Source organism: Antedon bifida, chromosome 6 (genome assembly GCF_963402885.1).
Source record: "Antedon bifida chromosome 6, ecAntBifi1.1, whole genome shotgun sequence".
Taxonomy (NCBI): Eukaryota; Metazoa; Echinodermata; class Crinoidea; order Comatulida; family Antedonidae; genus Antedon; species Antedon bifida.
The window spans coordinates 13748880-13762079 of NC_136231.1; the positions used below are offsets into that span (position 1 = coordinate 13748880).

The window sequence follows — 13200 nt, forward strand, 5'->3', positions numbered from 1 at the left end:
TCTGCCTACACAGAATCCTCTTTATCTCGGAGCTCAAATCAATTTGGTAACGGGCCATGCGTGCCCATCCATATGAGCGAGTGGCCAAGGCAAGATATGCAGTGCTACATCTCATGCTCATGCTCCGACGGGGTATGACTGGCTACGCACATAGAGTCACTGTCTAGCTTCGTCGCCCTAGTTCCGTGCTACCGACTCAGGATGCGACCATTACGATTGCACCTCCCGGCAGCTTACCGTCCAAAATCAGACTCACTTCACAAAGTGGTTGTAATGAATGCGTTCATTCTCACGCATCTGGTAGCTTGCAGAAGGCTGGTTGCTTGTGGGCAGACCCATTCAGAGGTCAGAACCGGACTTCCGTTTTGAAACGGATGCGTCCGAAGTAGGTTGGGGCGGCTATGCACTGTCAGTGGAAGTCGCTTCTCCGGCATTTGATCATGCAAGGAGACATGCCCACATCAACCGTTTTGAACTGGGCAGTTGAGCGTACATTGGAAGCTCTCCTACCCCATCTGGCAAATCGCCATGTTCTCGCCAATTCCATCAATACAACTGTGGTTGCTCACATAAACAGCAAGGGGACATGTGGTCCCCAACACTGTGCTGCCACACATGGACGTTACTAATGTGGTGCACAGACCACAACGTAGAACTCAGTGGCCCAAGTTGCAGGCCGACTGAATGTGGAAGCGGACACTCTGTCCCAACCCACATCTACATCCTACGGAATGGCGTCTCCTTCCGCCGATTGCCACCCAAATTTCAACCACTTTGGGCGGCCCCACATAGATCTGTTTGCGACGTCAGGCAGCATGCATCTTCCGCACTTAGTCAAGATGAACATGCATGGGCAGTGGATGCCTGTCCATACCGTGGGACGGTTTTGGGCTCATGCATTTCCACAAATTTCGATACTGCCGTTGGTCCTGACGCACATTCAACGCCATTAATGCCGAGTACTTCTGATAGAGCCATTGCCCGCAACAGACGTGGGTTTTTCTGCTCATCAGCCTGCTTTACGATCAGCCTCTACGTCTCAGATTCAGGGAGACCTGCTGACGCAGGACTGAACTTTGCCGAACCCCCGATCCCTCGACCTGAATGTATTGCCACTGTCGGGGATCAGCTCAGAGTCTCGGACATTCCAAATGGCCTGGCCGCCCTTCTTGTGACGAGATCCCGACAGGAACCCTACTCGCCGTCTATAATAGCCAACTAAAACACTATTTTAAATGGTGCAAGCGCCAATAGATTGACCCTATGAAAGAGAACTAGGTAAAGTCTGCGCCTTCCTGCATTATCTGTTTGAGTCAGATCTGCAGGTCCGCACCGTGTCCGGCTACCGGTCTGCCTTGGGTGCTGTAATTCCGACCTTTAAAGACGGCTTGAGCGTATCTACATCTCCTGCAGTTTCAGGTTGCTTTGCGAGATGTTTGGAGATCGGCCTCATGTTAAGGCCCTAGTTCCTGTTGGGACGTCAGTATCATACTAGCCGTTCTGATACATCAGTCAGATGCCTTTCGACAAGGCCCATTACAATTCTCACCTTTTTGGCATTCTTATTGGCAATGAGAAGAAACAACATATGAATGCAGAGGCGTGTTGCACACTCCTCAAATCTGGTTAGGTTTGAGTGTGGCTAGTATTGATGCTTGACAGCTCGCAGATTACTGACTGTGTTTATCATTCCCAAATCTACTTATCTTTTGGGTGATATAATACATATATATACTTGTCTCCAGTGAGGGCAGTTAAGTTACAATCCACCGCACTGCCAGAAGGAGTGTCTCAATATCACTGCCTCGGTGCCCCGCACCAGTCAGATGCAAATTCAACAACTGAAAATTGAGTTATGTGCTTTATCAGACACTCCACCACCGGTTCACATGCATCAGTTGTGTGTGATTGCATACGTGTTGTATTCTGGTGGTACCAGCAAGGTGGCATACACAGTCAGTATTCACTCTCCCACCTATCGAATATCTCCACAAACTTTGCACCAGTAGCCACAGCAGAGCTGAAAGTAATGAATACACAAAGCTCTTTTAAACTTGTCTCCCACTGCCGACTAGTATCTAGTCCGGTGCTACACTGGCTATTGTTGGTTTATCCAGGTAAGCTAGGCACGAAATAGACTACACAAACCAACAGTGGTGTTGGTAGTCTATGAGTGCCGCTTACCTGGATAAACGCCCTCCCACCGTCCCCTCAGACAAGAGGTCTTGCGAAATGATGATGGTGGTTTGTGGGCAGGCTCCCACTTGAGGGCATAGTTCATGGACTATACCATTTGTGGAGAGGGGAATTCAATGAAAACTTCTACTTTTCGAGTTATATCTCACTCTTCGAGGAGAAGGGGCTATTGTTGGTTTATCCAGGTAAGCGGCACTCATAGACTACCAACACCACTGTTGGTTTGTGTATTCTAATCCCAATGACATATCTACAGTATTCAATCATTAACCGACTTCTACAAGTCTAAGTTTGCGGCGTTTGTCAATGATAAATCCAATCAGTTGAGACTTGAAATATTCAATTATATGTATTTTAGCTGTGAGGATGTACAAAGGCAAATTAATTCTCTTAATAAGGGATCTGCTCCGGGAACTGACGACATTATGGATGAACATCTGATGCACAGCCTCCATACTAAGTTACCAGATGTTCTGGCCTTTGTTTTTAATACGTGTAATCAGTTTTGGATTATTCCCAACATGTTCAGAGAAGGAATTAGTAGGTGTGTTAAGGTGCTTATTTGAGGCAAATCCTTCAAATTGTGATAACATTCTGAAACTTGGCACAGTTATTAATAATCTAATTTTACCAAATTCCATACCGTTTGGTATTGTTGGATGCTTTTTTATTCTGAATACAGTTTTAAAAATATCTGTCCAATTTCATTAGTACTTTGTCATAATTTTTCAATTATATTTCATTATACTGTATTGTATTTATGTAGTAAAGTAGGTTTATAAAAAATGATGTATCCTTCAGTAAACTTTCAAAATACTTATTAGACCACACCCAACCTAATAATCATAAGGTGTTATTGGAAAAAGTACAGTCGGCCTATTTTATGAACATACCATATAGTCCAACATTACACTTACAGGACTTTGTACTGTATGTCACAAAATGCAAAGTTATTATTTGCAATCAAAACTATATAGTCAATGAAAAGATGACACAGACATGTTTGTCAAACACTTGTATCATTGCAACAAATTAAATTATGAATCTGTTTCAACAATGTACATTAGCAGTAATCTTGTCCTCTTTTTTAAATAAATAAATAATACCGTAAAACCTCGACAAAAAGTCTAAGATTAATTTTGAAAAGAAGCACATGTCAAAAAAGAAGTCCCCCTCGAAATCAATCCAACTGGGCTTATTTTCAAGATAGTATGGTCTTTTCAAGATACAGTATTAATTAGCATAAATTCAAAATGGCCGCTATTTCCTATACCATTATGAAGCTCCGTATCTCCTTACCTGTTGGTTTAAGACCACCTAAGTGCATTGCAATTAAATATAAATGTGATATTAAACTTTCCAATTATATTTAAATTACCATATAACGTACCTATGAAATCATATGGTAAATGTGATGTCATAAAATGTCACAATACTGCTCAAATGACATATCCTATATGGAAAATGTAAAAACCATTGAAATTTATCATTAAGTTTCCTCATGAAAATAGTAATTTTAGGCCTACAGTTATTAAAGGTTGATAGGCCTAGTTATGACGTCATATTATGTCACAATAATGCTCTAATTGGCATTATTCTAAGTGAAAAATATAGAAACCATAGGAAAAGGTGTTTTAAATCTCATGAAAATAGTAGAACATTTAACACATCCAGGTTAAGATTATGGGTATCATTCGGTTAGTATTATTCGGGCCACCCTTCATGACATGCACTAGAACATTCCAGTTAATTCATCTTTTTATAACTGCAATCTCATACTGTATAAAGAAAAGAGATTCTTAAGTCTGTAATAAGTTTGGGGTTTAATAATTCGACCCCATCCTAAATATGGAGTTGGATCATAGTTTTCCATCCAAAGTACATACATAGAAAATGTAATGTTGTCGCCTTCAAAATACTTCCACCATCCATGTTGTAGGCACAGCAAGTCTACTTCACTGGCTTTTCTGATGTCTTGTTAATTTTGGACTGAACAGTTCTTGCTTCGAATATAATTCATCCCTCTGCTTCTTTGCAAGTGAGCATTACAAAGATGTTGCAAATTTGCTCCTTAAGATGTTTTCTTTAACTACCGATTATTCCATTATTTTTTGCTTCTTGTGTCTTAAAACGCAATCGCTTTTTTAATGATGGCAAAGTAATATATTTAAAAGATCTCCGTCTGCATTCAAAGTTTCTATTCCATTTTTATGTCAACCCCTTTTGAATTCCGTTTGATTTATTAAGCAGGTTATCTTTAACTGATGGTTCTTCATCCTTATTCAGCACATTATTGAATGTCCTTTCCTTTCCTCTTGGAAACAGCATTCAAAAGATAAACATTAGATAAAAAGTTGTTGGCCCATAAATGGTCGACACCAAACAGATGTCATTTCTGGCAATGAAATAGCAACTTTGAGAGCAGAATGGAGATGCTGACTATACCGAAAACTACAGTATGAAATTTATCATGTTCATGTGTTATCTCAATTTTGGATGGGAAACTGTGATAAACCCAGTTGGGGAATTGAGATGAGTTTGTGGGATGGGTTTGAATAGCCTGACCCACAGACAATGGCCTCATTACAATATTTTTTTTTATTTTTCTTTACCAATTTAAAGAGATGAAGTTCTAAAAAATGTAGTTGTAGGAAACACAAAACAAGATGTGCGCGCGAGTACAAATCAGTTGTGGAGATACAGTTGATGATCACAACCTTTCATAACTGTTCTGTAAAATTACTATTTTCATGAGATTTTGTAAATGAGGAAACTTAATGATAAATTTCTACGGTTTTTACATTTATCGTAATGCACATAGGCGGTCTAAACCCAACTGTTAAGGAGATACAGGGCTTCAAAATGATATAGTAAATCGTGGCCATTTTGAATTTATGTTAATTAACCCCCTTCTTGAAGTCCGATTGTGGTAAACTTTGGATATCATGTTAATTTCAACAGGAAATTGTTATAAAAAATTTTTTCTGCAGTTTCTACATTTTTTAGCATAGGATAATGTCATCACATCCACCTCAAATAGCGAAAATGGGACATTTTAATGGCGGCAGGGCTGGAATAATTGTTTCCTTAGCAAAGAGAACGACGGAAGATGCGCTTCATCACTGGGCTCTCGATTGTAATTCTTGTTAAGTGGCTGATTCAGAATCTTAAAATATGGGGACACAGGGCCTATAAATTTTAAAATAATGTGCTGAACTTTCATTTTCTTAAAATTATAAAGAATTGGGTGAAGTGGGGACTGTCTGCAGGCCTGGACTGTTTAATAATTGGTAAAATACTGAAAAATCAATAAATTATTAGGCTATTTTAATTAATGTACAGTATGTAACTATTTTAATGAATAGAGCTACCCCATTAGTAAGCTTACTAGTAACCTAATAACTCTGTCAATGTCACCTGTCACTAAAGTATGATTGATTTAAGTATGCTGAAAATTATTACTTTTTACTTATTTTACTTTTACTTATTACTGTTCCCTGTTTAATGTATTATTTGCCAACAAATATTAATCTACTAATTCAAAAATGGCATTTAAAAATGGTCAATTTTGAACTTCAATGTGCTGTAGCCTGTTTGTGTGTGACCTCAACCTGTACTGTAGGCATGCAACTGAATACCCTCTAGAGACAACATAATGAAGCAATAAATGAAATACAGTACATACCATTTAACTTTTAATATTATCACAAATTTCACCTCAAATCAGACAAGTTTTGTACATCAAATTAGCAAAACACTTTTGTACTACAGTAGGCCTAATCTTTAAAAGATTTTCTATTACAATTTACTGTATAACAATTATTTATTTTCTGATTTGAAAATTACATAGAGCCCATAAACCCTTAAGCTTAAGGACGATGCTCATGTCGGAGTGGAGTTGTGGCTTGGTGGTTATGATGCTTGTCTACCACTCCAAGGGTCCTGGGTTCAAGTCCCGTCACATGTCAGGATTTTTTCTAAGGACCAAATTACTCCACTCCCAAAGAATTGTAATACGACTTTGTTTATGTAGAGCATCTTGTGTATATGTTTGTCTTGTGAATCTCTGAGGGTCCCTAATGATCAGCAATAGCTGGATGGATGGTTAAAAAAAAAAAAAAAAAAAAATGTCAGGAATAGAATAAGTAAATGTCAGAGAGCTTTCTATGCATTGCAAGGAACTGGCATGTGTAAAATGGTTCGTCTACAGATGTAAAACTACATCAACCAACTCTAACGTATGGCCTACAATGTGTAAATCTGAGCAAGAAGGATATTCTTGACTTAGAAAAAATACAAAGTAAATTAATTAAAGCAGCGTTGGGTTTACCTAAATTCTGTAGAAACACTGCTCTCCTTCACTCTTTAAATTTACCCAAGTTGTCTAACATTATTAAATGTAATCAAGTGAATTTACCAGATATTCCAAATCTAGGTCTTTTTACTCGCATCAATTAAATAGCAATTTAGAACACCCTAATTGATAATATACAAAGCTATGACTTTTCTATTTGTAATAGTACATACCACCATAATCTTTCAAAAATGTGTAAATCTGTGGATTGTGTCAATCATGGTATCTGTGATAAGTCTGTCCTTTTTCACAATGATTTTGACACTTTATTTAACTTGTTAAAACCATTTTAATCTTTTTTATGATTCATGTGAATCTTCATTCTGATGTGTTTTATTTTACTGTACAGTTTTTATATATTTCTCCTAAGGGGGGTGAATAAATTTTAATTTGAAAATTTGATTATAAATTAAAATGAAATGTTTAATATTTAAGTAAAAGATATTCTTTAGGCCTAATTCTTTCTTAATTTGAACAAAATGTTTGATTACATTACACACACACACACTATTTTTCTTGCAGAAGTAACCGTACAATACATCCAGAAAATGAAGAAAGGGTTAATACAGCAAGACAAAGATTACGAGTAAACCAGCCTGAAAACACAGACACAGGAGAAGATGAGACAACAATACCAAGACGAGAAGTTAATCATGATTCACAATGTCCCATATGTTTGATTGATCAAATTGTTTTTGCCACTGAAACAAATTGTGGTCATGTTTTCTGTGGTATGTTCTATGTTTAGAATATCCTGCAATTGTTTATTTTAGTTGTTAAAATGAATCCAGACTGTAATTCTTTATGCATAATATTAAATTTGGTAGTGTTTTTGTTTAAGGTACTTTAATAATTTGAAAAAGTGTTTTACTTTCAGCAAACTGCTTAATAACATACTGGAGGTATGGTGCATGGCTTGGAGCTATCAACTGTCCTGTCTGTAGACAAATAGTATGTCCCATTATTATGCACTTGTCAATTGTATGACCCACTGTACGAGCCCGAGAGAGGTGTGTCATGGGAGCGTCATTTACAAATAATTATTGACGCAGGGGTGCATCAAAAAGCCTAAATGGTATGTCACATCAATAAACAATGGTGTGTCAATTTCTGTCACTTTACCACACAACATATCATGAACAACCTGGCAATTGTTCTTCAAAATGGGTTCGTCATGGTTACCTATTTTTGACACAGGAGTGCGTCAAGGTATGACACATGGACAAATGACGCACCTCTCCCTGGGGTCGTATAGTGGTTCATACAATTGACAAGTGCATTATTAATAAACAGCTGACAATCACACTTTAAACAACAACATTTAATTATACTAACATTACAACATTACTAAACTCTACTTATTTAAGTATTTTACAACTACTACAACATTTTAAATCATTGCCAAGAACTAACATAAGGTGTATCAACTGATCACTCCCAAAAAACGCCTCGCAGTAATCTACTCCCACTGCTCGCATATAAACAGTGAGGATTTTTTTTAGTTAGACCTGCTGATTATCTGCTCAAAACACCCTAGTCTAAAATATGCCTAGTGCATTAAAGACATTAAAATATGAATATACCACTCTTTGAATGCATATTACATGGATGAGATTTTTCATAATGCTACAGTATATACAGTGGCGTAATGGGTATGAGCATTCACTGGCTAAACCTAGGGCCCCGGAGTTCATGGAAGCCCCCAAGCAGTGGAAAGAGGAAAAAACAGGAATTAAAATATGCCAAAAAGGCCTCCAGCGTTGGAGTGTCAAATGTCCCAAATGAACAGTTTTTTAAATATCAAAATCATTTCTTTAACAAGTTTTATCTTATTTTCAGGTAACAATTTTATTTCCATGTTTTAGAGAAAATGAAACTGAAGGTGTAGACCATCAGGCAGTTATGCAAGAAATTCATGATTATAATAGACGGTTTTCAGGAGAGCCAAGACCAGTGAGTTTCCCAGAGTTTCAAATTTACGATTTTAAATATTGTTAAAAATGTTAACAAGTTTTTGGGAGGTTTTGAAAATGTCTGTCTTTTCAGTGTACCCACACTTCACTGGGCAGATTCAAAACTGTTTAGCCTGTAAAAATCATAGATATAACAATTATTTCATTTTAGCTGCCAAAAGGGGGAAGGCACAGTCCTATCAATCATGGTAACTTTACCAGTACCAGAAATAAGCCCCATGGGATATTCTTGAAACACCATTTTATCTTCTCTAGCAATTAAAATTACCTTATTTTATTTGTAGCTTGTAGATTATTTACGTGATTTACCAACTCTTCTGCGACATCTTGTCATTGAACTGTTTTCTCCAAGTGGCCTTGTTTGGATGTTCAGACTACGTATTTTTATTTGCTTCATAGCTGCAATTCTTTACCTACTTAGTCCGTTAGACGTTATACCAGAGGCAGTTTTCGGTGTATTAGGGTTTTTTGATGATCTTTTTATTATCTGTTTAATAGGTATATATGTTACTGTGATATATCGAGGAATTATTGCTAATCGCTAAGAACAAATACTTTTTATATTTCTGATGGTTAATTCCATATTTGTAAATATTTTGTTAAATTTATGCAACATGTCTATAATTTTTTAGGACACACAGAAGATATTGTACTATGTCATAACATGTATAATTTTACACCTCCCGGGTCATAGTAGGGACTTTACGAAACAGGACGGTAATCGTGTGTTTGCTAGAGCGTAAAATATACATACATTCAACATATTGCAATTTGCAACTTTACAAAAGGCAATGACTTGAACAGCTACAGTATTATAGATCATTCCAGGAATGACAATAAAGCCTTTCTTTGGTTTCCGCCATATTTAATTTATATGTTTTGGTATGCACTTTAAAATGTTATACGCATCCAACAGCGAGGAACTGACCAATTGCAGGATGGATAAACCATTTTTATAATTTATCATGCTTATAAACTAAGTCTCATTTGAGGCTTAAGGAGTGGAGTTACAAACCCTGGCACTAGGTCAGGATTGAACCCTGAGATTGGATTGGAAGGCAAGCATGTTAACCACCAAGCTACAGCTCCACTACATTAATTAATGATAAGACTATTTGACTGAGACTGATAAATTACTTGCTCCTATTATTTATCACTCCAAGGTATATACAGTACAATCTACAAAGGACATACCGTAGTCACTATTTCATACTTTATCAACAGGACACTAAGCTTGGCTTACCAAGAGAACTTGTAACAGTCCTTTGATCTTATGTCTGGCTGTGACAAATACAGTACCAGTACTGTACATATTCTCTGTGGGGCAAGGTGTCTGTTAAGGGGTGTGGAACTGATTATTTCGCAGCCACAGATAAACCATTTGATCTCCAGAGCTCAGCATCCTGTTGTTAGATTGCCTTGCTTGTACTACTGTACATTACATTGATTCAAGCAACTTTATTTAAAAATATACATGATACGCAGACTAATGGAGAGTAGGATTAGTTTTCCTTAAGCTCTGTCTACACTATCAAACTAGTTTGACAAAAAAGTGTGATGTGTCCAAATATGGTAGTGATATGCCCAAATATGGTAGTGATATGACATCATCATGTCCATATATGGGTACGTCACATTAAAATAATCTTGTTGGTACTAAATGTAACTTTTATTAAATATGGTTTTTTTTATTTACTTAGGAGTATTCATAGTCCACAGGAAAAAAACATTTAGGTCAAACTAGGGAAGAATGATATTCTCTTCCCTGAAGAAAATATTTATTTGATGAATGTGTTCATTAAATTCTTGAAAATACTAAGAAAATAGAAGTGAATTCCATAAAAAATAATTGAATAAATTTTGATTTACTTTAATAAAGAAAGTACCTGTTTTGTGTTTAGAGCGATAAGCTATTTATTTAGTATTATTCTTACTAAATACCAGCGAACAATTCAGTTTTTCTGTGAAAGTAAGTGAATGAAACTACAACTGTTCAATTGTGTTCAATTTATAACTAGTCGATTGTTGATTGTGCAGTTTGATCCCATTTAAGATGTTTGTGTCTTATAAATTGTTGAATTGCACAATGGTTTCACAGTATCCAAAGCGTTGGTTGTCGAAGTTATCCAATGAGTTGATTAGTACCACTAGACTGTGGAGTACTTATTGATGTATTGTCTACCTGAAAAGTTTTTGCTGAATATGCAATTTGAAACATAATGGTTATTTAATTTAACAAAAAATTAAATCACAAAAAAAACATTACATGAAAAAACTGTAATTTAAAGCAAAACATACTCAATTTTTTAAGTGAAAACATTTTTTTATATGGAAGTGGTTAACTACTGTAACTGTTACAACTACAAAATGGCTTCAAAGTCTGATTTATTATTAAATCATCATCATCATAATTTGTTATGTTTTTGGTGGACAATACATCTTAAAGCGGCTGAATGTACAGTGCCGGTGTGTCCGAAATAATTTCCAATGTTCACTACAAAATAGCAAGTGTATTAAAGATGCATAGAATTTTTATTATCTGTCCACAGTGCAATAAAAAAAACATCACAGACATATTATATGATATTAAAATAGTATTTATTCAATTGCTGGTTTGTTGAATTGCACAAAGATAAGATAGCGATTTAGTTTTTATTGTGTCTATTTGTTGTACGATCCTATAAATAACATCTCGATGATAAATAACAGCTGAAACAGATGTAACGTTACAAACATTATTATTACTTTGTGGCACAATAACAAGTGTGACATGTAGGCTATATAATTTTAGGTGATACAAACAATGTAAACAAAACGGTGTAGATATTACTTTTAATATTATTGCAACAGTAATTTATAATATTATCTCTTCAAATTCTCAAAGCATACAGTAAAAATGCACAGATTCATCAATAATGAAAATATATATGAACTTTGGAAACAACAATATATTGAATCACATTCACCCATGTATATAAACTTATAACTATACATCTACAACTCTTCATATATTGATTGTGTCTTCTACTTCATCTTATATACTAATTTTTTTCAAAACTTATGTCTTAGTTTTCTACTTCCTAACCTCAAACAAACTGGGAACAATATACATCATACAATACAAAAAGTTAAATACAAAATGCAATATCTCTGTGTATATTTCCAGGTCATTTACACAACTCTGGAAGTAGCACTACACTAGGCTACATCCTACTCTATAGTCTCACCATAGATTAACTTATCCATGGGCTAAGCTTGTGAAAATAACAATTACAATACATGTATACGAATAATAATAACATACAGAACAGAATACATAGGCATATGTACAACCTTTTGCTTAAAGGACAACTTGACCGAGAACCATATTTTAACAATGTATAAGCATGGATTAAGGAATAGAAGGATATGCATACTGTAGATGGTGACATCAAACGATTTTCCAACGCGCTTGCCTATACTAAAGCACTGTTGCCAATCAAACAAACACGCTCATTGAACTCCATGTCTCTAACCGCGGCCCTCTATATAACGCTGCGAATCAACTTTTACATTTTTTAAGAACAAAACAGCCATGTAGAAATACTGTAGTATGTGCAGTCTGATTGTTCTATTGACATGTCTGCATCGATGATTAATTGACAATAACAATATATTGCTGAACAATTCTGTTTTAATGTCATCACAATTGGACTACGAAAAGTTCACTTTCTTATGACCGGTAATTTTAAGTGGTTGGTAATAATAATAAAATATGCAATTTTTATCCTGCCATTAAAAATTGCGGTAATCTATAGAATATTAAATTATGCATTTGACCATGTATGTTGTTACCGTGTCTTGTGATCTCAAGTACAACAAACATGTTTTTAATATATGGCTAAGCAGTGGTTTCTTCATAAATCTCCTTAATTATTGATGTGATTATATTTAAATTTAGTGCCTGGTGATTGGCTAGTGGTTGTAATCCACATCACATCCAATCACCGGGCCTAATCAAATGAAAACTGCGATCCCTGATCCGGGATTGGCTTGCTATGTATAGTTGCGATACGTCACCACTGACTCTACTACTCTCTAGTGCTTGTTTCATTTTGAAAAGTAGACGCAATGTAAACTTAACCATGAACAAACAAAGCATAAAAGTACCTTGTCTATTACTGTACTGTATTATTATTCCCCACAAGAAGTAGACAACGATGAGAATATAGATCATGATTACACCATGGCCCTCCATGATTACACGTTGTAGCTACTACACTTAAAGATGTATTGTCCCTTTGACTAATTCCAAAAAAATAAAAAATAACAGATTTCGAAAAAAGGTGGGTCATTTTGAAGTATCTTAATAGTTATTAACTATCACCAAAAATTTGTCGGAAAAAAAATCATTTAACTGAAATACAGACGTTTTTTTGTTAAAAAAATAACTTTGACTTCCTTCCAGTCAAAGTTTTCGATCAAAACATATCCCATAATGAAACGCGCTTGTTTGGCTACTCTGTATGCATAATCATAAAACTTCCCCACGATCTGTGTGAAAATACCTTCTCAACTGTGACGAGTTGTAAACAATCCTAATTAGCATCATGTATAATGCGTAATCGTGGTTTGAAATCTTTGTTTACTTTCGCTCGCGACGATTTTCCAGACGAAATGTAATCAAACTAATTTACC

General features: G+C 35.7%; 1 protein-coding gene across 2 annotated transcripts in view; it reads left to right on the plus strand.

Annotated features, from left to right (window-relative positions):
• The window catches only part of LOC144845486 (E3 ubiquitin-protein ligase RNF170-like), a 291346-nt gene extending 280941 nt beyond the window's left edge, over positions 1–10405 (plus strand). For both annotated transcript variants that reach the window (XM_078702865.1, XM_078702864.1), the window contains 4 exons: positions 7073–7281; positions 7428–7501; positions 8390–8503; positions 8808–10405. In XM_078702865.1, the coding sequence (XP_078558991.1) occupies positions 7073–7281; positions 7428–7501; positions 8390–8503; positions 8808–9068 (658 nt within the window). In that variant the 3' untranslated portion in view covers positions 9069–10405. The remainder of the gene's footprint in view (positions 1–7072; positions 7282–7427; positions 7502–8389; positions 8504–8807) is intronic.
• The last annotated feature ends 2795 nt before the right edge of the window (positions 10406–13200 follow it).